This window comes from Ptychodera flava, chromosome 21 (genome assembly GCF_041260155.1).
Source record: "Ptychodera flava strain L36383 chromosome 21, AS_Pfla_20210202, whole genome shotgun sequence".
Taxonomy (NCBI): Eukaryota; Metazoa; Hemichordata; class Enteropneusta; family Ptychoderidae; genus Ptychodera; species Ptychodera flava.
This window is the reverse complement of record NC_091948.1, coordinates 30,217,580-30,245,425: the sequence shown is the minus strand read 5'-3', so window position 1 is coordinate 30,245,425 and position 27,846 is coordinate 30,217,580. Positions and strand designations below refer to the sequence as shown.

At 37.9% G+C, this 27,846-nt stretch overlaps 2 protein-coding genes across 2 annotated transcripts; both read right to left on the bottom strand.

The window, feature by feature from the left end:
• Window positions 1-1,490: 1,490 nt before the first annotated feature.
• Window positions 1,491-12,553, bottom strand: LOC139121994 (uncharacterized). Its single transcript, XM_070687331.1, has 4 exons — window positions 12,249-12,553; window positions 4,481-4,731; window positions 3,327-3,722; window positions 1,491-3,064 (listed from the first exon to the last, which is right to left on the bottom strand). Exons 1-4 carry the CDS (start codon window positions 12,515-12,517, stop codon window positions 2,787-2,789), a joined length of 1,194 nt encoding a protein of 397 aa, XP_070543432.1. The 5' UTR covers window positions 12,518-12,553; the 3' UTR covers window positions 1,491-2,786.
• Window positions 12,554-19,267: 6,714 nt separating this feature from the next.
• On the bottom strand, window positions 19,268-27,417 carry LOC139121996 (uncharacterized). The gene is made up of 4 exons (XM_070687333.1): window positions 27,076-27,417; window positions 23,881-24,125; window positions 22,032-22,433; window positions 19,268-21,310 (listed from the first exon to the last, which is right to left on the bottom strand). The coding sequence occupies exons 1-4, from the start codon at window positions 27,318-27,320 to the stop codon at window positions 21,021-21,023; spliced, it is 1,182 nt and encodes a 393-aa protein (XP_070543434.1). The 5' UTR covers window positions 27,321-27,417; the 3' UTR covers window positions 19,268-21,020.
• Between the last annotated feature and the right edge of the window lie 429 nt (window positions 27,418-27,846).

Here is a 27,846-nt window from a genome sequence, read left to right as displayed (position 1 = left end):
TTTTGGAAATTGTCCTTAGCAACCGTTGCTTAGCAATATGAATCCTTCGGTATCGCCTTAAAACACGTTTTGGCAACCTCTTGATAAACACAATCTGCGGAAACAGTTTTTGTACGGTAAATGAATAAGATGCATCCTAGGCATACAAATGACAAGGCATATCTTGATAAAGTGTATCTTGTTCTTATAGTCTAAAGCAAAATTTATTAGATACTTTAACAGAACAATAAATGTTAACGACATGAAACTAGGTAAAAATAACCAAAGTGCGGTATGTGTAAATTCCTATATATATCTTTATTTTTGCTGTTGATACACTCAAACCTTGAAAAAAAGCAGTGTAAACACTGAAAATTAGCTGAACACTGTGAACTGTTGTAAATTCACCCTTTATTATTACAAATATATATATACTTTGATTGACTTAAGTTCAATAACCATTTTGATATTTAACCAAATCCGATCCAAATTAAACAGTACTATATGGTTTGATAATGGTTATTGGGCGAGCTTTCTATGTTTTGTGACCTTGAATTTCATTTTGTTGGTTTCACTTTTTTCAACCATCATGAGGCTACCGATGATAATCTAACAGGGTAAACCAGGATCTTAAAGGACTTTGATTAAAGTATCCGTAAATTATACCAATACATGTACATGTATAATATTAAATTTTCTAAGTTTGGAGTTGGTCAGTCAAAATTTCTATGTTAGAGAGGGGGTTTCCCAAATTCATCATGGTTGGCGTGGAGGGTTACTTTTAATTTCGAAGATTCTAATGTAATGCCTCCGACTCCCAGGCCATAGATACAGTAAAACAAGTTTGTTCCGGCAAACGGTGACTCGGTTACCATATTTCAGGTCTGCAATGCAATGAATGCTCATCAACTGCATCCAAAACAGTGTGTTAGCACTTTGCTCAGTTTGTACATGCTTTGTGGAGTGACCGTGATTGGAGTAAGTATTAAAATGCGGCTAATCGTTACATCATACGGGTTTGACAACACGATGGCGTTAATGTGGCCTCGTGAACGAATCGACAGGAACTACAACCAGAGTAAAACTACCCGTCATCAAGTTACGGTGAATAACCCAAAAGTGTCGGCTACTGGTGGCTAATGATAACGCGTGTCATGCACGACGTTAGTTGTTGGCGAAGGCAAAACCAAACAGACTGCAGACATGATCACCCATCAACGGTGGTCCACACAAGGTCAGAATAAAACAAAACTACAAACCCAGCGACACAACTTCAGGAAATCCAACCAGAGACGTAAAATTCACAAACTTCCTACCGACACACAGGAAAAAGGGTGAATAAAGATGAAAAAAAATGGGAGCTCCAGAAAAGCTGTTGATCCTAACACATAGGCATATCTTGACCATATTTTAAGTGGCACCCTGAATAAAATATACGGTTTCGTCGTCGATTTGCGCTATTTGCATGAGTAATGTTTTGTGTCAGGTCCTGAAATATTAAAACCCTGCAACAATTTCTATTTTCTTTATTTATTGCTCTAGGCTCAGAGTATCCGTAAATTTTTCTCACATCAAACAATAACAAGACAATGAATTACAAAGATTACAAATATAAAGTTATAAACAGAGTAAATAGAACGCATCAAATGAAAGTATCGCTTGTTTCAATAAAAATACCAAATTTCTTTCTCTCATAACTCGTTAAATTTGGTCAGTATCGGATCATCAGTCACTTTATTAGCATTTATCTTCAGGAACAATATCTTTAAAGTCACACCAAAGACAGTAGACATAAACTTCAGGTTTGAATCCGTGTAATCGTGCTTCAACCTACATGACGGTTTGTCCTAATCTTGTAACATTTTCACAACAAGTGGCATACTACACTTAATTTCTTTATCAAGTTCACCTATTCAATTGTTTAAGAGTGATACACCGGGCACCGTTAGAAGCAAAAAAGCCAACAGAAATATGTAGTCATACAAAGAATCAAAATTAACAGGCCCGTGGACGAAATGTTGTTCGCAAATTCATTTCACTTGATAAAAAAAGAGCGATATTGAACTATTACATGGTCAACAGTATTTTAGTCAGCAATATTCTAAAGAAAAATGGTGACTGAAAACATGATTAAAACTTTCAAATAAATTGACAAATTAACGACTGTGAATTATTGTTTGAAAATTGCAGTAAGTACTTTTCTGATGATGAAAATATGGGTAGTTCCTGAGGAAATAGCTCTCATTCTCGATATGAATCCACTGAAGTGCTTTAGAAATGAAAACTTCATAAGTTCCTGTGTAAATAGCGGTTCGGGGTCTTGACTTACTACTCCTGTATATTTATAAATATGATGCTTAATGTTTACAATCAAGTAAAGTGTCCGTGGAACCTGACTCAGAACAAGTGTGTGTGTGTGTGTCTGTGTCTGTGTGATTGTCTCTGTGTGTGGTTGTCTCTGTGAGTGAGTCAGTTTGTGTGGCGTGAACACACAAAAAATCCTATAGCGTGATATAATTCTCTATCCCTGCCGTCAATCAATCCCTCCTTTGATGTAAATGATACCAGCCACAGTCACGAGACACGGAGAAGGTTCCTGTAAACATTGGGGCCTTCGCCGTGTATCAATCTATGAGCGATACCTGTGGATTAAATAGCGATGACTCGAGTTGTATGAAATTACAGCTTATTGGTATCACAATGTCAGGTAAAAACCAAATTTGCAGTTCATTCTAAACCCTTCACAATAGAATTCCATATCATATAATTGCAAGCGGACTCTTCGTATGCCTCTCTGTAGGTTCTTTCTAGATATTTATTTTCATGTCCCTGAGCTTTTCAACCTGTGTTTCGAACTTTCCAGTCTGAAAGACTGCCTCCCAAATAAGTATCTTAGTTCTCAACAATCGCTCTTTCAAGTCTTCCTGTTGACGGCAGTATCCTTCACGATCTGTTTTCAACTGATGCAGGATATCTTTAAAAGTACTCATGATTTCTCGCCAATGTAAGAAGTGCGATTTTAGAGTCTCTTGCCAATCTGAAACGATGTCATAAGAGCTTTGCAGACTTTTCACCTCCTTTGATTCTATAAAAGAAAAGCAGAATATTTTCATGAGGACAATTTCATGATGGCACTGGGAACCTTGAGAAAGCTTGATGCTGTTAGACAAATATTTGTTAAAATTTACATGCATTGGCATTGTGATACATGTCTTTATATGATATTTATAATATTACCATAATTTCAATTGTTACCCGTGTTGTATGACAGCATGATTCACCTATTCGATTTTCTCGATTATTTTATATGTAAGCTTACGTACAAAGAAAATAACATGAAGTCTCACCCTTAATGGCTTTGTACATGCTGTATCCACCAATAGCACCTGCAGTCAAACTACCTGCCACCGAAGTGGCAATTGCCGCCGATTTTGCGATGATTGTACCTCCGGATATTAAAGTCACTAAACCTGGTATTCCTCCAGCTAAAAGACCCAGGCCAATGCCTCCTAGAGCCAGAATTCCCACTGCGGCTGCCAAAGCTACGCCCCCTACGACCAAGGCGGTTTTCTTCTCGGTGTTGTGGGCCTCGATTTCCTCAGCGAGTTTTGTTAAAATTGGATTCAAGTCATTGATGAAATTGATCAGTTTAGTCTTGATCTTTGTCGATGATTTCGAAAAGAGCGCTTCCATGTTTTCCAGCTCATATTCCATGTTATTTTCGATGTAATCCATAAGTTGCTCTATCAAAAAAGGTAAAAACAACATGTCAGTATTAAAAGATAAGTTTCATACATACTGAACTCGAGCGAAACTATCATATGTAATGCCGGAGACTGTAAGGATCACGTTAAAGATAAAATATCTCTGTTAAAGATAAAAACTACTAATGCTACATAAGGTTGTTGATTTACTCTTCTTTGAAAATCTGCAGTACCCTTGCTTTAGGTCAAATGTTATTGCTAATGAGAAAATTAAATGTGTGACAATCAAAACAAATGTTGGCAATCACATTCGGGTAACAGCTTACGTTTGTTAGTCCGAGGGCCTTGGGTTCGCCTCTAATGGTCTGTTTCTCATGGCCTTCGGTCTCATGGGCATGGAATAGACAAATGTAAGATTTTCACCCGACGGTCGGACAGCATGTGTCTGATCGTTCCAGATGGATAACATTGTGCTGTGACATACTACCTGAACGAGACACTTGCTTATGTGAGAATATGAAAGTACTACAGATTTTCATCGAAACGGAAATGCCTGGCTGTTAATACTTCCTAGTCCTAACCGTCACAGCAGTACACTTCTCTAAAGCATGTGTGTTGCATGTTCATTACAAATAGTTTATACTCATGTAAAATATAGGCATGCATGTATAATGAGGCCCTTCAACCGTATTTGGAGTTCGCTGTTTATTCCTGCGATGTTTTTACAATATATGGGTCATGCATCCTTCCGTCCCCCTCCCTGATTCCCAATGTGTATACAAATATATAGTACTGACTGTTTTCTAAAATATCCCTCCGCAACTTTGAAAATGCGAAGTGTTCCATGTATGGTTCAAAAGCTCTTCTGACGTCATGCATAGGGTTTTGAAGAAGTTCTCCGGCATAGCATACTTCTTCGATGGTCTTGAACAAGGGACCATAACTTTCCAAACGCATTTTTTTTAAATATTGATCGATGTTCATCTGCTGGAATTCAAATGTTTTCTCCATTGTTTCAAATATCTCCAAACATCGCTGACGACAAAATCTGAAAAAAGCAAAAGAATTGAATATGATCAATAGGTTGCAAATGATGAAAGTTTCTTTTCTTGGCTCAATTTGTACACCACGTGGAACATTTGCAAGAATTAGCTTCTGTCTGGCGAAACGTCTATCTGCGACCCTAATATTGTTGAAAGATCTCATTTAATCTTTCTTCATAATAATTAGGTAATTCATTTATACATAATGCTCTGAATTACAATTGGGTTGGCGTCAAACATCTGATCAGAACATCCAGATAACTGGATTATGGAAAGCAATAATGTAATCATTTCATCATCATAGATGCAAACTTAACTTCTCATTGAAAACGTTCCAACATTACAAGTAGAAATAAGACTTTCATGCCGGAAAATGCCGAGAGAGTTTGACCGGTTAAGAAGGGCTTGACTACGCAGTTTCTGCGTAGTGAAGCTTCATTACGTATTCATGGTGACCCCTGGCCAGCTGTCAATAACTTTGGGGGCTTTTGTCTTTTGGCCTGCTTTGCATATGCGTCGTTGGACACGACCTGCCAATCACCCAGGTAGTCAATTAAACTATTAGTTGACTGTTTACCGACCCAATTAACACTATCCAGCAGTATCAGTCATATTTTAATCGCGTGGCCCGGGTGGGCACAACGTAGGAACGCGTGTATTTCTATGTGTACGTTTCACTTGTGGTGTTGTTTGTACCATGGAGGTAGGAATGTTTGTACCATCGTGCGTTTGAAGTAAGCTTACTTGTTTCACCTACAGCATTACCTTCAAGGTGACAGGCTAACTATTAATGTTCAGTATCATTGCACCGAGTTCTGCCCACGGTGAAAACCACCTGTTTTGCCACGGTCCCTCTGTGGAGGGACCGTGGTTTTGCCTACTAATTACTGCCCGTCGCTGCCCGTCCTGAATGTAGCCTATCTATAGCTACAGTAATCAGTCAATATATAATACCCCGCGCCTTATAATTTTTATATAAACCACAGTCTCTCTATCCACGAGGGACTGTGTATAAACTTATAAAATCATAGTCCGTGCCGTAAAATTGTTGACTTTCGATGCGATATAGAGGTTGATCGTTGAATCGCACCGGCGCATCCATATTTACTTGCCCCATAAGCTTACTACTCTGTAAAGGGTGGGTAGATGGAATTCCTGGGCCAAAAATGAACACCGGGGCGAAACTTTTTGTGAACCCATGTGAAAACATAAATCATTTATCAGTTTTGATATATACTCCTAAATTGTAAGTTTGATCATGGAGGTACCTCCATGGTTTGATCAAAATCGAGACCACATTCAAGGGCTATGCAGACTGTCCATGTACGCACACACAGTGACAAGAAGGCGGCAAACACCTACTTACCAAGCACATCGAATCGGCGAAAAGAAGCATAAAAAAGCTATAGGCTCATCGCCAAAACAAACGCGCCAAGCGCTAACAAAAACCCATACCAAGCGGCCCTTTTCAGGGCCACCAACACTCCAAAAGAGAACTACCCAAAAAAACCCATAAAATGACATAGAACACACAAACACTTAAAAGAAATAACAAAAATCGTACACATAAAAATAACGTGACAGAAAAAATGGCCGTGGAAATAAATCAGCTATTTCCAAAGAAAACCGACAACAACATGAAATTCAACAACAACCTATCATCGCTCAAACTATGAAACTCCGAAAAATAGTACTAGGCAAAGGCCTTAAAATTAATTCGGACGCCAACAAAACCAAACAGAATAAAACCACCTCAGGATTTCAACAAATAAAGTCGTAAAATGTGACTACGCTACATCGTGAGACACAAACAATCGCAACAACACAAATTCAAAGAAAGTCAAATTGGGCTCCACAAACAACAAACACCAAAACTTGAAAGCTATCTGAAGCTGCTAAACTCGCACTTCTAGAGATACCCTTTCAAACAAGGAAAACAAAACATGTCGCGTGCTAAAAGAATCGCGATAAACCAGCTTGCAAACAATAGACAAATTTAGGGGAAAAAAACCCTCGACAAGGGTCGGGTTTTCGTCATTGTCAACACAAACGATTACGTACTCGAATGCGAAAGGCAATTACGCAACACTCAGTATTAACACAACAAGCCAGAACAAACAGTAAACAAAGTAAACGAACTATGAATCAAAATGTACGAGAACAAGCACATCAACCAGGATACTTGTGAGTATCTTGATCCAATAAACATAAAATCCGTACCCCCAGTGGTACTTATTGCCTAAAAATTCACAAACCTCCGCAAAAATCTAAAAGACACACCAGTCAAAACAAAATTTACCGAAGTAAAGAAACATAGAACAAACAAACCGAACCACCAAACGGACTCACAACGTGACCAAAAATTATATACTTGCCTCGCTAATCGAAAAGCAAGACCACTAAAATGCATTAAAATAAATTTTCACAAACACAAACTAAGGAAAGAATCTACACCGCGACTGATGAGAAACCACAACCGGGTTTCGAAACGCAAGCGTCAAAGGGCGACTCTATCAACTTTTGTAACAACATAGGTCCGGCTGCGTCTCGCCATAAGCTTTCCCCACACAAACAAAACATTACCGTACACACTAATCCAAACTTCTCTACAAATATCCAAAGCGAAACAAACATTTTTATTAACACACACAATCGGATAAGAATGTAGGAACACATTTTCGAAACGAATCAAACACAAACTCGACACAAAAACATTTAGGATAGTTAGATGGGGAGCCTCTTTCACATTTTTACATCTCGCTATACTGTCTATGATTCTAAAAATAAAGTCATCTGCCACTTTTTCTGTATACGCGGTTTGGCAAAACTCATCTCTTCAATCGAAAGTCGGGCGATTTCATGGTTCTTTGGGGTACGTCGAGCTTAAGGAATGTGGTTATATTCGCGATGTTTTATTCGAAATTATTTATTTCTTCTAGGGCAAATGCACGTAATTCATGCTGTTGGAAATACTGGCCGCTCATAAACAAGACAATAAACTCGATATCTGTGCATCTTTACTTTTATTGTCAAAGTACCATCGACACCCAAAAAAAACCAAATGGTTCAGTCCACGCGTGGGTTCAGTCCAGGTATTTGCAACGCAGTCACCTAGGCGACGGTAATCCGCACCACTTATCACCATCGGAAGGTACTCCTCCCCCTATACCACTGGCGATCCCACCCTCAAGGCACTGCGTCATTCGACCAAGCATTGTTATTGTAATTTCCTGCATAAAATTAACAGCGAGGTCAACCGGTCAAACTCTCTCGGCATTTTCTCTCATGTTTAGCCACATCCCATCCGCTAGGTTCTCTCAACAAAAATTCAAAATCACCTCTCCCATCACTGTTAGGATAATCAAAAGTTGTGCAAAGCCGAGAGACCATATAAAAAACTTTTCCTTGAATCCTTGAATATCTTCGTCGATATAAGACATCGAATACGAATAAAAAAGGAGAAAAATCTCAATGAAATGTCCTTGAACTACCATGACATATGAACTGTACACAACCTGTCTTTCCAAATTTCCTTATGAAATGATAATACTGCAAGATGCTGCGATCATGTGCCATTGTACTCCTATATTTCCAGACGTTTACAAAGACTGTGGTAAACGGGAGGAGTATATTTTATTGGACAAAAGATGATATTTATCTCTTTTTTCAAAAAACAATTCTTCGATTTTTCAATTTCCTTTTTGCACGTATTTATCTTTAAAAACGTCCGGAACATCGTAACGAGCGAGTTTATTTGTGGCACATGGTTGGCTGTAGATTTCTCGAAAAGGAAAGATCTGAAGTTATGTGTAAAATAACAGCTTGATCAAAGTACAAGATCTATGTAGAAGTCCCTGGTTTATTGATTTGTGCATAAATGTTCATTTTCCACTTTGCCCTATACAAGGCCTGTACTATCTGTCGACGTACATGCGCCCACTCATAAACATAAAGTTATAGCTAAATTGACTTCTTTCATCCCAGTCTATCTACCTTACTAAGTTCGCAATCGGGCAAGCTTGCAAAAACTGAAATGTTTTACCAATGTATATGGCCCTGCCCCAGTATATTACAGAAAAAAGCATTGACAAGGAGTGAGGGTGTGTTCTTATTATCGTGAAAGAGTCTATACTTGCAAAAAATTCCTTCATTTTACTTGATGAAGTAAATCCCTATTTTTCTCTCAAAGAAAATAAATAAATAACGGTTAAACTTAGAGATATTTGTTTGAACTTGACCACCTATTTTTATTTTCCCTCTCCGATAATATTTTTCACGCACGCATGCAGATGCCAATATTTCCTCGTCTTTTTATTATGATGTTTTCTTACGTGGCATAACAACATGACATAAGCGAATTTGGAAAGAATTGTACAGCTGCACAAAGTTGACATCTAACTGTAGGCATACAGCATCTGCTTCAAGAAGCTGGAGAGTTAGAAGTAATAGGAGCAACCTGAACTGTAGCAAGATTACTGATGGAGAACAAATTGATGGCAAAATAAATTATTTGAAGACTTAGTCGTTAAAACACTCCCACTGTTTTGTGATTAAGTTTTTCTAAGTTCAACGGTTAGGCTAAAACATTCTGAACAAAGTAAACCCACTTATCTAACGTTTGAAAGACTGCATAACGCACAGAAGAATTATATGCCTGAAATAACATAATCAAGCTAGTTATCTGGGAGAGGTTAGGAGAGGTTGTCCCTCCTCGTGGTAAGGGAAATTTGATATTACAAATTTAAAATGCAGTCATCCAGTGACCATTTTGGGGTACTTTAAACATACAGTTTTCAAGAAGACTTATAATTACATTAGACACAAAATGATTTCCCATTATTACGTTGTTAAAGGAGACATGTGAATATCCCAATCTGTAACATTGTGTTGGAAGCGGCAGCTAAAATTAGGAAACTTTTTAAACCCCCTTTGTTTAATAGCAAGAAATCCAAACGCAGCTTCTGTATATGTATATGCCAAAGAAGTGCTGGAATTTCTAACGTTTAGATACACGGGCTCAAATTCAGGGTATGGCTATTCATTGAAAATGCAGCTTCTATTGAACAGGTGTATCGTGTATCATTGAATCCTAATCCGAACAAGACTACATTTTCCAACCATAACAATTGTCATTTCACGTGTATTGGCTTCGTTACGAGCGGAATACTGAAGTAAGTTAATGCAGGATGTTTGTACCCATCAAGCCAAAAGGAAGAAAATGATCAATTCTCTTTAAAATCCACCAGATTTGATTGATATTTGGCATAATTATTGAAATTATTAAATTCTTTAAAAAATGTCTGGCCAAATTTTGACGAATTGAGTCACGTGACCAAATCTGATATTTTGCCGCCAAAATTTACGTCTTTATTAATTTTAATATTCCAACCGTAACCCGTAAAATTTTCTTGATTTTTTCTGCACTTTTGGAAACAACATCTATCATGTTCTTTCAAAAAATACATGGCACTCATGAAACTCTATCTATACTTTTTCTAACATTCAAAACATACATGTAAAAAACGTCAAAAATATTGTATTTGTTGGGGTTTTTTTTAAGAAATGTTATTCAAATTCAATAATTTTGCATCTGCCAGTAGTTTTAATTCAATAATTTTGCATCTGCCAGTACTTTTAACACAAGTTTCTATCCCATTTTACATTAATTGGTAATAATATTTTAAATACTTTGATGTTTAGCGGTTGGAATGTTCAGTTATTTGCAAGATACAATTTGGCGGGAAAATAACAGATTTTGGTCACGTGACCTGACTTAGGTAATATATTATGATAAATTTCAACTTAATCAAATGCGAAAGATATTTTGGCAATTTTCACAATTTTCTGACCAGGTCTGATTAAAAATTATGTTCAAATTGATTTTACATGTAAGTAAGCCTATGCCCATGCATTAACATACCTGAGTACTGGCATACCAATATGCTATGGGGAGTTCCACACGAAACAACTTTTGATACACAGAACAAGAAAACTAGAAGTGTGACAAAAAGTTACAGCAACCCTTTAATATCTTCGCTTGTAATATAACTAAGTCAGCAGTTCTATCAACGCTACCCATTTCAACCTTTTGAATTTGGAGGGGCAGGGAGGGGGTCACACTTTAGAAGGAGGCATTAGGGAAAGGGTCACATTTTCATGATGGACCACCTTCACTTTCCTCCAGTCCACCCCTCATAATTACTGAAGGCTCCCAAGTTTACAAGCCCAAACGACCAATTTTACTATAGATATTAGCCCCCTCTGCCGTCTATGGTTAGACGAACTTTCTAAAGGTCTTAAACACTTGTCGCCATCGTCATATCCACTTTATCAAGCCTCTTTGCTTTATCGTCCACATTTTCATTTGACCGATTAATTACAGTTACGTTCATTTACACTTTTTTTGACCAATTTCGAGTAAAACTATGGACTTTTATCTTCTAGATTCCGTCTATTTCGTAACGCATGGGCCCAAACACTTGTCACATTTTACCGATGTTGGGTATATTGTTACCTGAAATCGTGGTTATTTTGTGTCATTCCGTCACATCCGTAATTTTCATGATTTGATTTTGAGAACACATAATTTTGTCGGGAGCATGAGCTCCAAGTATGTATACACGATTAGTGAAGAATCAATCACTATTGAACGATTACACAATGTTGCTTTCAGATATTATGTCAACATGTTGTGTGACCTCTGAAGTAGCTCATTATATGAAAGAATACGAAACATTATTGTTTAATTCCTATTGCAGTTAGGGTCAAGAGGTCAATGGCGCACTGTGACGATGGTCACGTTCTTTTGTTTAATCGGCATAAAAAATGCGCTGACACACTGTGCTGATTTCAGACCGCTTCCATGATTCATATTTTGGATTAAATGCATATAAGTTTGTATTGAAAGAGTTTTCTCATAGACTACCGTGTATAGTGAATCAACATTGTCAATAGCTGATTATCAATTAAATCCAAATATCAAAATTTTGTACACACATGCTTGCACAAAAATATTGCAATCCACCTGTAATTTCTGTCCAATCCCTTTAGAGGTAATTTCAAAATTATTGCAAGTCAGAAGGGGATATTTGAACACTAACACCTTGTGAGTTGTAAGGAGGGTCAATTTTTTGGTGCAATGGGTAGGGGGTTCACTTATTTTGACCGATGCGCAGGAAGAATTTTGCCGGCCCTCCCCCGGCCATACTAAGTGAACGCTCCCTTATTGCAGATGATATCCCCATAGAGTTAACACAGGGACGGCGGCCATTTTGAATTTCAATATCGGGAAATTTTTGGTAAGTTGTCTCGCTAATACCAAATTTTGCACGGTGACGCCTGATTTTAATTCTTGATTTAGTAAGATAATGGTCAAAAGTTTCATTAAACGTTTAAGCAAAATTAAGTCTTTCACTTACGAGGCACACACTACCTTAAATAAACATTGCAGGTCGTGTAGACAGCGAAGAATACAAACATTTGTTGTCCCTTGAACAGTGACCTACAAACCTGCTATACATACCTGATCATCACGGTTTCGTTGAGGATATCTCGTAGGGAATTCTTGATTTTACGCAGTGCTTTCCTTGCTGCTTGTCTGACGTCATCGCTTTTCGTCGATGCGCTCTCCAGAGATTCTACCACATGTCCAAAATCTTTCAAGGCTTCACGTACACTATCGCATTCATCAGCGTTCTGTTCGTTTCCTAGTTGTGATAATTGTTTGTCCAGCGACTGCAAGAATCCTACCCAAGACTGATCCGCCATACTCATTTCACGACAAACGTCCATTTTAATGACAGATTACAACTTCCGCAATTGATATTTAAGGTAGGACCCATACAAACTGCATCGGGGAGGGCGCGGTTCATGGGAATTTGAGAGGATTTGCAAATGACTTCTGTTTGTACGTATTTCCATATCATGAAAATTCACGAATTTGAAAAGCTCAAAACATAAAACCAAGCACATAAACATATGCTGACGGACGAAAGAATAAATGTATCGATTGCCGGAAAAAGTCGTGTAATTGTGGCTAACGTGAGAATTGGACACGTCATCGCTCCCCTTCTTGTGCCCCTTGCATTTGCAAAGAGGAGATTTGTCAGCTACTTTTGTATGGGGTGACCGTGGATTAAGCTTTTGCGGACATCAAAAAGTGGCAGAACCCTATTAGGAAAGACAAAAATAGGTTGACAACCCCATTCCCGTTCCAACTTTCGAAAACAGGATTACCCCCCCCCCCCCACATACACATTGGACAAAAGGTACCAAAAAAGGAAGGTGAATATAGTATATATATATATATATATATATATATATATATATATATATATATATATATATATATATATATATATATATATATATATATATATATATATATATATATATATATATATATATATATATATATATATGTATAATAACACAAAATTACTTCAAGTACAAGTAATGATATTATTCTGTTACTTAAGTTTCATGCATCCTGCAATCATCAGACAGAAGAAGTAAATATATATATATATATAATATATATATATATATATATATATATATTATATATGTGTGTGTGTGTGTGTGTGTGTGTGTGTGTGTTGTGTGTATGTGTGTGTGTGTGTGTGTGTGTGTATCAATAAAATATGTAATATTGTATACAATATATATAATCAATACGATACATGCTAATACATACGCAATCAATGTCATATATAATGTCATACAAAGATACACATACACATATATTCACGTATGTTGTAAAAGTTATGATTTCAACGTTCTACTTTGGTAAAATTGTTGACATAGCAGTTGAGGTTCAGGAATTCAACACGGATTAAATTGTGAAAATAGTATTTTGAATGAGTTGTGAATGTATTTCAACTTGCCGTGCATGACCACATGTCCATAACTGCTTTCCATAAATTTATGTCGATCACTAATGTCAAAGAGAGAACTGCAGTAAATCAAACACTTCAGTTTGTAATTAGACTGTTGCCAGCCATGATGATAAGTGTTAATGAACCCAATCTTTGCTCACTGAAAGTCTGTTTTTCTCATTCACGGTTCAAATTTAATATTCAAGAGACAGTAGCTGTATCCTTTAACGATTTTTCATGATTAATTTTATTCCATGTAAGAACGACAGAAATTCCCAGACTTAAAGGTATGGAAATCGATCCCAGGGCCTAGGAGTGGCACATGTAAAACAGTGTATATCTTTGCGTCAGAGGCGGAATAAACTATGAGTGTATCTATTTATCCAGGAAATCTTAATCCCGACTGCTATGTTTGTACGCACATAGAGCCAGTCAACGTTAGGGACACAAAAAACAACACGAGGAACAAACAGACAGGGGTTTTGAACAAAATGTAGCCGGTACTTCACCGATGTCTGTAACTCCATACATGAAAATATTCGTAGCTTGACGCACTTTGAACATAGCTCGTAACAAGGAACAGTGGAAAGCCCATGGAACTACGTGTACAACTATAACAGCCACTCATGTAGTTTGTGAACAGTGAAGATTTTTCGGATCACAATTTGACGGATGGTGGACTGACCTTTCCTACCGCAATTGTTACAGCAAAAAACAGGATGGTTGGACAGTCTCATAAACATTACGTTTGCTTTTTGTATGTCCACACAAGTTCTATAGATAAATTGTAGATAAAAAGAACCGACTCATTTGAGTGAAAGACTATCATGTAACACTCCACTCCACTGTTTATCCTTGAGTGTCTATAAAAAAGATTGGCATCAGTACGTTTACATTGCATTATGGTTTGTTTAGCCAGGGTGCTGTCCTAATTAACATCGGTCTCTACTATCAACTCAACAAGTAATTTACCAATTCCCTTGTGTGTTCTGTCCAGACATTCAAATGAGTTGGTTCTTTTTATCTACAATGTTATCTACAAAACTTGTGTGCCACGTACAAAAAAGTAAACGTAATGTATATGAGACTGTCCAACCATCCTGTTTTTTGCTGTATCTACCTCGATTCAGCACAAAATTTTCGTATGAACTGTTGATGCGGTGTTTACAGTTGTTACGTGGTGGTAAATCCTAGTCGTATTTACGACTGCTGCGTAAACAGTCACTAAATAAACTTTGCACGCATTTACGAGGACTGGATATTTTTACAGTTTTTAATCTAAAGCCGTCCGTATACGCGTATGACAGTGACAAAAACAACACAAGGAATCTGGCGTATATTGTTACTGAATTACTTTGACCAAAAAAAATTCACCCAAATGCCGAACGGTGATCATACAGAACTCTGCAGGTTTCTGGACTAAACAACCCCAAACTGACCGGATCTCAGTCAACTGTGCCGGGCTCGACGTCGACTCTATCAGCGTCAACTCAAACTTTCACTCCAGACAACTTTACCCCACAAACTGGGAATATACTAAATTTACCTTGAAAAAAATTCAAACTGTGTATCGTATTGAAAAAATCTTACCGGGGCCACCGAACAAATTAAAAAACCAACAAATCCCAACAGAAACAGTGGAATGATCACTGTGCAAGGTCGCTGTATTATATGTCAGGGTAAAAAAAATCTAGTTTTGAAATTTCTGGACGGTACAAAAGGCGGGGTAGAATTAGACAAGATTACGACCAATGTGTTACCGCCGATGGTACATAACGTACTGTTGATAGCAGGTAGTTCGGTGTCCAGTGAGAACACTTCCCAATATAGCACGGCTGTTGATTTGAGCTGTCTCCGATCGAAAATTTCAATACAAAGACATGATATCAATAATTTTGCGTGATTATAAATACCCGCTGTCTTCTCGCCAAATAGCTGCGATCAAGGTCATTATGATAGAAGCAATTGACCGCCGATCACCTGCTTGCTGTTCTTATACAAAACGTGTAAAATATGATTATTCCTGTTGAGAAATACAACAGCAAATATTGCAATGTGAATTTTTTACTATTTTCATCGCAAGGTTTTACATCTGTGTCTATTTTAACACGGTCACTGGACCATTTCTGACGATTTTTACAAGCAAAGAATCCGTTGACACCTATCGTGGGAACACGTTGCAAAGAAGTTCAAAAAATTTTCATCACATGAAAGATTACCGTAATCCCCGTTTCAAAGATGTAGGAAAGTATAATGTGTTGTTCATCTTGAAAAATCCCGAACTGCAGCCTCTAAATACAACTTCCCGACAACTTCCCGACAACTTTACAAGCACACTTCGGTCATCACATGACGGTTGTGACCGTACATGTGCTGCCGCCAATGGAGAATCAAAAGACTTCAAATCAAAAGTAAAAAAGTATAGAAAAATATCAATATCCAAGCATTGTAAAACCACGTGGATAGAGGGACTGTGGTAAAAACAGAGTAATTTTGATACGGTCTATTTATTGTATATTATAAAAAATCTCCAGGCCACTCGGAACAGCGTAAGATTATGATCTCACTCGTTCGAATACTACACTCGCACGGTAGGGTAAAAATGGGAACTCAGAACGTTATATACTGCTTCCGCCAAGCGAGTCCGCTTAGCTAAAGACGGTAAAATGACCATAATTATTATTGCTAATCTCTGTAAATTTTGCCGAACATTAGTTATCGAATTTCTTGATTTTGTCCGAAAACTATTTCAATGAATGACGTAAGTTTCAAGACACCTGAGTGCAAACGCAATATCGGTATCGGGATAGCAAAATCAGTCACAGACAATCGAGGAAGAACATAGGAGTCTATTAATCTGCGAATTAAATGAATCCTAAGTTACTATGAAAGTAAAAAGGTAATGTTGTGTCCTGGTTGGGAAAGAAAAGTTGATTAAGATTTCAAAAAAACGTCAGATAATATTAGAGCAATTTAGTAAAAAACAAGCTCAGAAAAACGTATAGAGAAGAAAGGCATCACGGCGATCTTCAAACCTTTGATCATGTTTCAGTCTGAACGGTCAACATTTGATGCTATAATCTATGCAAGTGTCTCTTTTCGGTTAAATCTGACAGAGATGAATCAATCGCGATTTAGTTTCATCGCCCCGACCCGACAGAAAATAATGCAGCTCATTGGCACCTGTATAATCGTCGTATGAACGTATCCAATGGCCGGCGTGCATCGCCAGCAAACAACGGTTTTGGACGTCACGAGAGCATTTTTTCGCAGTCTGTGAGCGGTGGAGTGATTTGGATAGGCTGCATAGATCGGAATCGAGTTGATTTCGGCCGAAAACAGTTAGAAAAGTAGTTTTTCGTGCTCCGTCCAAATTGGATCCGCATGTTGCCGGTTTTGTTGCCGGTTTTGTCCATGGCAATTAATTACGGAGGCCGTATAACGCCGGGAACACACGGCATTGTACGCAGGGCTAGGCGACAACAAACTTCCAAAAGAGATCTATCGTAAAATATCGCACTGCAGGTCAACATACACATCACCCATTCATAGGCCTAGAGGTACACAGACCGACAAACAAACAGGGAGAGGCAATCTCCTTGAAACCATGAAATAGTCCGTTTGTGTCTGAACTCATCTGAGGCCCGTGTTCAGTAACCGTTGGTCAAGTATTTTGCTCAGTTGTAAGAATCGTTTATTCATTGTTGACATCGTAATCGATCCGATGTACACAACAAATGTTTGATCGTTTTGCACCTTTGCGCGTCCCCTCGTGATTGGCAGCTGTTTGAATGCTTTCAACTATTGTTTGTTGGACGCTTCGAACACAGCATCGAAGCAGTTTTGGCATCAAAAATCAACTTAAAATGGAAAAAATGAGAGAATTTCGCCAACAAGGTGATGCCACAAGTATTCACAAAACGTAATTTGTTGGAACAATTCTTTAATTTACTCCATGGTTGTTGAAAGGTCCAGATTTTCGGGAGCATTCGTTGACGTTGTTACCATGTGCCACTCATGTTGGATTATGAATGCCCAGGGAGATAGGGGGTATTTATAGGCTCCCCCTGCCTTTAAGTTTATCAACATAGCATACAGATGTATACAGTTTTGTGTTAATTATTTTAAATTACTTGAATTTTTGTCTGGGCTGAAAATTCACTTTTTGCCAAATACATGTGCATCGCGCATGCTGTTTCAACAAGCTTAGCGCTTGGCATTGCAACATACCTTTGCCCATTCACCATCATGGTGGACGTCGGACCTCTACAAAGGATATTGGGATGAAAAGGTTCAGAGAGTACAAGACACTGAGGTTGATATTACAGAACAAAAACCAAAGAAGTTGTATTGTCATAAAGTACAGTAACGCTCCATTAATGAAGAACTATGACAAGACCAGTTTAGTTTTTTCATGATAATTTGGGTATAAAAATTTGTTTTCAGTGACAATGCATTATTTCAGATCTCTGAAACCGTACTTTAAAAGTTAACATTGCGGCTGACTCGCAGCGTGTTTGCAAGGTTATATCTGATTGGTCGATTGTCACTATTCACAGCCACTTAGGGAGTCTATTTGTATTGTTTTCATTATATTAGTAAGATTCAGCCACCCAATTGGATAACAGCTTCGAAATCGCTGCGAGTCGGCCCTACATTGTACTAGCTTCCAAGGTATCGAATATGAACTTTTAGATTTTGGTTTTCCTGTTAACTTTTAAATGACATATGTAGGAACTTCATGAAACTATCACTCCCGGTAGTATTAACAAAGTAAAACCACGCCCTCAACAAAAGCATTGACAAGAGCAAAGAAAAAATGTGTTTTGCTTGGTTCCGATTACATCTGATCCTGAGAAGCCGTGGAGAACTAGTTTTATAAGTTGTTGTCAAATCTGATGCGAACAGTGTCTTACTAGGACTTTTTTTTTCGTTGAAACAAGAGAAACGCTATGACAAAGAGCGCCTTTGGTTGACTGCCATTTTACTCATGAAAAACATACTTTTTTTTTAAACCTTGCACAGACAGGGAGAAAAAACAGTGTCCCTGTCAGTTGCATCGATGAGAACAAATATATCTTGCCATTCCCTTGGTAAGGTATGTCAGTGTATCAATGTACAATGAAACTTTAGTGCATGATGCTTTCTTGTACTGATTTATCGTGGAAAAAAGTCAAAATCGGGATTTTGTCATTGCAGATTAAATTGATGAGTACGCTTTGTAAACCTGTCTTTCAATTTGCAAACGTCCAGATATCTTTGTGAATATCTCTTGTATATTAAAGTTGCTCCATGAGCGCGTCGAAAACTGCAACTGAATGATGCAATTCGTGGCTATTAGTATTACGGTAAATTCATACAATGTGAACTCTCTGACTTTAATTTATACAGGGTGTTGTTTGTCTCATAGATGTCTGATATGCAAACAAATATTTCGCATTTGGTTTTCAAAGTACAAGATTTGCCCGCTTATCGTATCGCAGTATTCTATTTTATCGATGGCAACCATGGTGAATATTTCAAATGGACATCCTCCCAGCTAGAACACTGTCAAGATATTCCTAAACAGCAACTTTATTTCTGAACCAACCACAGGCAGAGACCTCAAGGACCTATTTCACGCGTATGTGGTCATCGTCATTAGCAAGGATGGAGAATGTCAACATTGTGAGTTAACTCGGGACTTTACTAATATCTCTCATTGAATTACATTAGGAAAAATCGACTTGAAGTTCATAATGTTAGCTTTTTGCATGCCCGCGCTTTTGTCATTTTTTTTGGTCGTTTTTCCATGCCGGGAATTGTGATGATTTCAAAGTTTTATTTGTTGTTGATGTTATCCTATTCCAGAGTTTTCAAACAAACAAACTTCATGAAAAGTAATTCGTAGCTCAAAAATGTGGATCATTTACTTCTACATAACCACTTTCCCTCACATGAACACACATGAATACTATACAAGAAATATATTCCTTTAGGAAATGGATATATTTCTTAAAATGAATACCAACATTGTATTAAAGAATAATGGGGGAAACATTTAATGTTGGTCCGTTCTTGCATAAATTTTGAATAATAAATGAACAGCAATAAAGGTTCGTGGATTGTATACTGGTTGACATACAGATCGAGTAATGTTATTGCAAGGGATCATTCAATACACAGTAGCATAGTCCGACAGGGCTTTAAATCAACCCTCTTGACCATTCTATCAACGATAACACAGCAACTGTATGTCATCAAGGTCGATTAATCCAAATTCTTGGTGGTATCACATGTCTCAGCCACTGCCTTGATGGGCGTCTTCACCACGCATATTGATCCGTTCTGCAGCAGTTTGGAATACAGAGCAATCACAACCCTCTGTCCGTCAGGTGTTACACAATAGTTTGAGCACTCATTTTCTTTCTTCGATATGTAGCCGTGTGTTTTTACCTCTCCCCCTCAACTGTCCATGAGTTTACATCGCTCCCAGTGATCATCTGATTCACTTTTTGTCACGTAGATGTGGCAAAAATATACCTTACTAGCTCGAAAAGCATCTCCCTATTCAAGTCACTACAAACAGGGCTGGATTATACTCTTGAATCATACACTCTCCGGATTATAAATTTCGATCAACTGCACTTATATCCTATCAAGCTTATGCGCTTCTTTGTTCGTATTAGCTTTCCAGTGGTTTGACACTCACAAGCCTGGAATATGTTTCCTATTTCAACAGTGGAAATATTAATTCTAAAGGGATATTCAGGATTTATCTATAACAAGTCAGGGGTCCATACATAAGAATACATTTTCAAGTTACATGTTCTTAAAGAAGAGAGCTAAATTAGAGTTAGCGCACAGGTTCCTGGATTTGATGAAAATCCATAAATAGATTCACATGTCTCATTCCATCACATTTCATATATTTTTGGTGGGATAGGGAGCATCATGCCGTATTCTATGACTTCTGTCGGATAAACAGGGATCCTTGGCCATGCTTATTAACTTTTTAGGGTGAGTTGGGGGAATCTACGTCCCATATAACACAAGTAAGTCACAGATTGAAATCAGAAAAACGACTGCACGTACGCAACATTGCATCAAAAATATACCTCTTTTTGTTTGCTAGGGGGCCTTCAGCCACATTCCGTAACATTTTTAGTGAGGTTAGGGGTAATAGCAGTACTGGGCCACACCAGCGCATGTTACTTGCGCAAAATGTGAGTGATGTGGTGCCTCTCTGTGTTACTTGTAGTACTTAACAACTTGCACGCAATCATATCACGCTTCAACAAACTATACATATGCCAAAATACGATGCTGTATACGAAGAACAAAAATCCGCGTACTATAACCAGTGATAGATTTAGTGTTTACTGATGCCATTTGTGACCTTGATCTAGGCCCTATATGAGAAAGAGTAGTGACTTCATTCAAAAGGTGATATTGGTTACTTTCTTGTCTCGCAGAGCTTTCACCATTCTCTCAAATTCATTCGTTTGATGCAACGCGTCATTAAGGACGTCATTGGTACGCTCAAACTTTTCATCTATCTCTCTCTGCTGATCTTTGTATCGCTCCTGGTGTTTCTTGAGATCGAGGAAGAGTTCCTTGAAGGCAGTCACCAGTGATCTCCATTGCAAGAACTGTCCTCTCAGGGCCTCTTGCCATTCTCTTACCATTGCTTCTGTGCCTTTTAGTTGGTCCAGACCGTCCTTCATATCTGGAGAACACGATATAAAAGAATATTTAATGACGGATGACTATCTAAAATTAAATAATCTGTCTGTAAAATTTCATGAGTTGTCACAAAAGATCGATAGAACAGACAGACCAAATAAAAATAATGTCACAAAACGTTAATGTCACATCGCAGAGCAACCTGTATCATTAGGTTTCGCGAAGGTTGTATAATTTTCTGGGATGAAATGTCAACGTATTATGATCTCTCTCAGTGTAGATGTCAATTATGTAGTCAGCGACTTTATAGGGAAACTAAAATGACATGTAGAAATTAAAAGCTGCGGAGTCAGCGACTACTTTGAGATTTTCAACTCCTAGCCTATTTTCAATCTCGGAAGTGAATGCCACGATCATGTCTCTCCGTCTATATGTATACGTGTGTATGTGTGTCATTTGGTTAGACATTCAAGTTTATACAATTGATTTGATAGAAATGGCATCTGATTATGTTTTAGTGTATGTTGCTACGTGGATGGTACCATTCACCTCCTCTACATAGAAATAATCAAGACCAGTGGAAATTTTAGAGCAACAAGATGTTTGATACATTGTCAAAATTATATAAGCAACAGGTTTACTTACATCCTTACAGAATGTATTGATTGAATGATAATATACCACTAGATTGATGAACGGATTATCATACTGTACTAATTCTGCCACAATGAAAAAATATTATTGTTAACATGATTTGCCCTCACCCTTTCTCACTTTGTGGATACCGTAACCGCCAACACCGATGACTGCACCAAAACCAGCAATCGCAGTAGCTCCAATAAGAGTAGCGGCTATAGGTTTACAGACCAAGGCACCACCGGAGAAAATGGTAATCAATCCTGGAATTCCATAACATAGACAACCTGCTCCAGTTCCAACCAATGCTATACCAACCACTGCGACAGCGGCAATAGCTACACCAGTTATGATAGCCATTCGTGTTTCTTCATCTTCGATGACTTGTACCAATTCATCGATGACAGGGGATAGGTCGTCTATGAAAGTTGTAAGTTTCCCTCCAATTTTGCTCGATGCTTCTGTAAACGCCTTCTCTAAGCTCTCTAGATCTGTCTCCAGTTTATTGTCGATGTAGTCTCGGGATACTTCTAAAAGAAATAACGTTACATTAAAGGTAAACAGATATGATCAAGAAGCTTTCCGCATTTTGTGGTAAGTGACAGGAAAACATCTACGAAGACAGTAGGCCTTTTATATTATTCCATTTGCCAATTACAACTATATACATACAATCGATAGAATATAACACAAAGTCATTGTCGGATGACACAGACCCCACCGGATCAACTATTTGCGGAAACTGTTAATCGCTGTTTGCGTCATAACAGTTCTTGTCCATGATTGGTGAGTGACAGCATGAAATTGATTACAATTTAGGGAGTAGGGTCATTTAAATTGGTCATTGGTCAATTTCGGCATGTTGATGTGTGCTGGAAATGATACCCAATAACCTGTTTATGTTTAGATTGCAAATTCTACCGGAATTAGATCGGCGACATTCGTACCTGTGACAAAAAACCCCAAAGATTTTCACATTTTTGATGAAGTGCCAAATAATAAAAAACTGAACACGTTGACCCACCCAGAGAATTCCTTTCTTAAAGAACATGACCTAGGGGTACTCATAAAAGATTTTTAAAAAATTGACAATACGTAAAGCTGAAATATTCCATCAAATAAAACTCAATCTCTGAAATTTAGGGTGTAATAACGGCAAATTTTATAAAATGATTCCATTTATTCACACATTTTTTCATTTAGATTAAGAATCTTGTATTAATTATAGTTTTAATTTTGTTTTAATTGTCCTAATTTTGTGAACACTTCATTCATTGCATGAACTTGAAGTGAATGGTTTTACAAATAGCAGTGCGTGCGTGGATATTTACCGCTAACTCCCCGATTGCCTATTCAAATCAATGCACCGAATTGCACTCACACAGAGGCACGTAATAAATAATATAGCAGTGAAATGTAACAACGTACAAGAAGGTGCACTTTTTGTGAAAAATAGACAACGGACCTTTTCAAGTGTCTTTCCATGCTGCTACCCCATTATTAATATTGTACCATTGTTTTGATGGGAAAGCCAAGGGTGTGAGGTACTTGTGCATGTCTACGCGACACTTATGCTAAGAAAAAATGAGAAGAGTGTATGATTCACTTGATTTTTGAACGGCATATCTCTTTTTGGAGGATGCAAAATGTCTCCGATATAAAATTGTCCCTTGATGCGAACGGATGATGGATCCTTGTACAACCATAGTGCCCAGACCGCCCAGATGAAGGTCTTCACTTAACGCTTGTGGTCCTCTTAAACATGAAGAAAAACTTTCAAGTCCACTCTCCACTCCCCCTAAAATTTTGAAATCCCCCGAATTCCTCCAGCCCCCCCCCAAGTATTTATGAATACAGCCTTGAACCGAGATTGACGTGAATCGATCTGCTCAGCTATGAAACATTCATAACAGAATGACTGCTTAGCGACCACATTTGATCTTATTGCGACACAAGTTGATGTGAAACATTACATACTCGCTTTTTTGATGGATTTCTGAAATCTTGAAAAGGATCCAATTTTCATACGTGACTTGGCACTCTTCAATATCTCATCGTAGCCCTCTAGGAGTTCCCCGGCATATTGAATTTCCTCTTCTTTGAATAAGTTTCCATATGATGAGAGCATATTTTTCTCAAGAAACTCACCAATCTCCATTTGTTCAAACTTTATCGATTCTTTTAAACGATTAAGAATGTCTTTGCACCCATCATGAGAATGCCTACACAAGGAAAACAAAACCGAAAGAACTCAGTGAAACCGAAAGAGCCCTTACAAGCGGCCATTTTGTGTACACAAACATGTTTGCGAGGCATGGTAATTCTCAGGATCATAAAGTACTATCTATGTTAATGATGTGTTGAGTAATGGTCCTTGAGTAACCGACACTGTATCACTCATCTGCTATTCTGAATGTTAAGACTCAATATCCAGTTTAACAATTTCTGTTGATGAAACGCTTTAGTCCAAACCGTATGAAGATTTCTTAGTCTTCTTGACAAAAATACCGAAACTAAACCCTTATGTATAATCATAGATTCATTGTGTGTTTGTAGGTATTAAAAACGCATCAATTTGAATATTTTTTGCGCATATGAAATTGGTCATCTTGAAACATCCTATCATGTGTCATTGCTTAGTTCTAAACTTTTCCTTACTTCGGAGAAGAATCCTATACCTACAATATCATTTATACATACTTTTAGGCGAAAAGAGGTAAACATGGAAGTTTTCCGATACATTCCTATTATATGAACTAAAATTTCCAGATACTTGTCTATAAATTCAGTGAGTGATTAGATATAATTCCCTAATATTTTTCTTCGTTCAGCGAAGGAAAATACGAGTGACGTAATGACCGTGTCATCACGAGTCGAAGACGAGTGGTGACACGGTCATTACGTCACTTATCACTTATCACATGCACAAGCCAAGAATTCGTTATTTTTTGCAAAATAAATGAAGTTTTCCATGACGATTCCAAGTTTAAACTTTTGAACTACTTTAGGAATAATATCAGTACGCCGTGCGCAAGTTGTCAATCATTTCCAGTCGTCTGTCGCGTGCGTGAGCGTTCACGTTCGTTCGTGTATGGAGCAAATGCCAGAGGACCTCTCGGTCTACACGTACCTTCCGCAAAGTTATACTCTATTTAAAGATAGCATAGGCCTAGAAATTTATCACAGACGAAGATACGCTATTTTTCGGGAACAAATATCGACTGAATCTCGACGGCGCGAACACTGTAAACGTCGCGCCTGACCGTGTTTGCAATGCTTACGGAACCCACGGTAACGCGACCAGCTTCAAGTTCGTTGTTTCCGCAAATTATTCACGTAATTCCTTCGGAATATACAGGCGGTAGGCCTACACTCTTGTGTTTACATTGTTCGGATTATTAATGTCGTGGTCTGTGAAAATATCGATTTCATTACATGACTATTGGAGGCATGGACACCGCACTTGACTCCCTTGTTGCAGTGGAAACCGTATGTCTACCGTAGTCTATCGCATGAAAGTACACAGGTCCATACGAATACGAACCCCCGTGCATATCGGCGACAAAACTAACACGCGAGGTCTCAAGGATTTGCCTAGTTGATGTATCGTCAGACTCTAATAATCATGACTAATGTTTGCGATATTTTCACGTCAGACACATTTTGATCGTGGGAGAAACATCGGCCGTCATGCTGTTTGTTTACATTTACGAGCACACCGAATCGAAGATTGACCCAAAAAAAGGTCCGACGCACCAAAATTGATGACATAGACGCGGGTGGTTGTGACGTAGAACGACAAGAGAATAAATCCCGTATTTTTGTTCGGAAACGACAAACCTGGCTTGTGCATGTGATAAAACTAAAGTTATCTGTAACGTAAAGTCATTATTACATTATTTAGGTAAAGCCTTAACAAATGCCATTTTTGGACAAACTTTATTCGATTTACTCATGATTTGAAAGTTCTCTATTAAAAGTGTATATTCATATATAATTTTGTGTGGTTTACTGGAAACAGAATTCCGTCATTCAATTTTATACTGCTTCTGTAAATTGGGGGGGGGGGGGGGAAACAATGAAACTTTTCGTAAATGATCATGCCCTATATTTGAAAACCAAATATCGATCTTCTCAAATTGTGTCTAGACACCTCAAAACGTGTCATTTTCGCTTTTAATCAGGTTAAGTAGAAGACCCATTACAACTGACAGCCTTTTTACAGGATCTGGCCCCACATGATGATATGTGACCTACACTTCTGACCCTGTGGTTGACATGGTTAATGTATAATCGATGAACAAATATTTCCCTTTTCTGTCGATTTCAATTTAATACTTGGCAAACAGACAGAATTTTATCCCGCAGTGCCATTTCAGATGAACCATTTGGACTATGTAGTTGATCATTCTGAAACTTAAGGAGATGTTTTAATGTCAGAAAAGGTAGATATGCAACTTGTAGGCCTAACACGGGTCATTTAGGCATAGCAGGTGAACGTGGTCGGAAGATCGCCTGCTTACATTCTCTTTGCCGTTGTCGTTGCCCATATCATGCAATCAAATGTTAAGAATAACATGAAGATAGACTTTTAGGGTCATGTACTGAACGCGTTGGAAAAATATTCTTGTAAGTTTTGGAATAACCTTTTGGATAACCTCCGATTTTTGAAGTTTAAATCTCCAAAGTTTTAACAAACTTGTCTACGAGACAAAATCTGTTGAACACACTGGATGAGCGGCAATAGTCATTCTGCACCTTTGTCAGGCTTTGAATAGGGCTCCATTAAGTTTTATTTTCGTTTTTTATAGTTATGTTGTTTGGTTTGATGTGGAATGTACCAGCTTTTGAACTCAAAGATGATATAATATGTGGTTTGAAAACTGTGATTAATAGGAGATGTATACAATAAGGAAAACAAGATAGTTTGACGATTGCCGAACGACTGAACGTTTCCAAATGCCACGCAAAGGTTAACTGGGCTACTTTTGTGGTTACAGAGCCATCGGGTTTGATTACTTTTCTAAAAAACTAATTAATTTTCACCTGAGATGACTCGGCTCTTCGATGACGATGAGCCTGGCACCTAGTCGAAACTCACCCGTGCGTTCCCTTCTTGAAGACAAATATCTATAGTAGAAACTAGACTATTGTCTATACATATGATCTTACCTGTGAATCATGGATTCATCGAGAATATCCTGAAGTGAATTTTTCACTTTGAATACCGCATCGTAAGCCTTTGTGCGAACCACTCTACTTTGCTCAGAAGCGGCTACAAGTTCGTGCATCAAATCGCCGAATCGACTCAGAGATTTGCACATGCTCTTCCATTCTTCAGTTTGAAGCCCTTTGGAAAGCGTTGACAAAACGCCGTCAATTGTCGTCAGAACTAAAGGCAAAGACGCCGAAGCCATGTTGAGCGGGGCTCTTCCCTTCTAAAGCTCCTAAAGTAAAGCGTCTAACGACCTGAGTTGGTTTGTTGTATTCTTTGTAATGTTTACAGAGAAGAATGACCCGGAAACTGACCTATGGTAATCTATAGACTTAGGCGCTATACAATTTATACTGCCAGGGGAGGGGATGCTGAGAAATCGGTCAGGACTATTGAAAACTTATGGGGTGGACAAGGGTTATTTAATCTATTGACCATTAGAAAGTGATTTCCAAATATTATTCAAAAGAAACTGCTAATCTACTAATCTAAGCCTAGAAAAGCAATAAACCATAATACTGTAATTTCGACTATAATCTATGATTAACACGATTGGAACTAATTTGGGATAATTGGATTTGATACCTTGCAAATTTCTCAAAATTGTTAGATGCCATATAGCTGAATATTGCAATATCACAAATTACTCATAAAGACAAGTGTGTATGCAAAAGGGAAAGCAGATGAGATGACATTTGTAGATAAATGACATTACTTCACCATCCAAA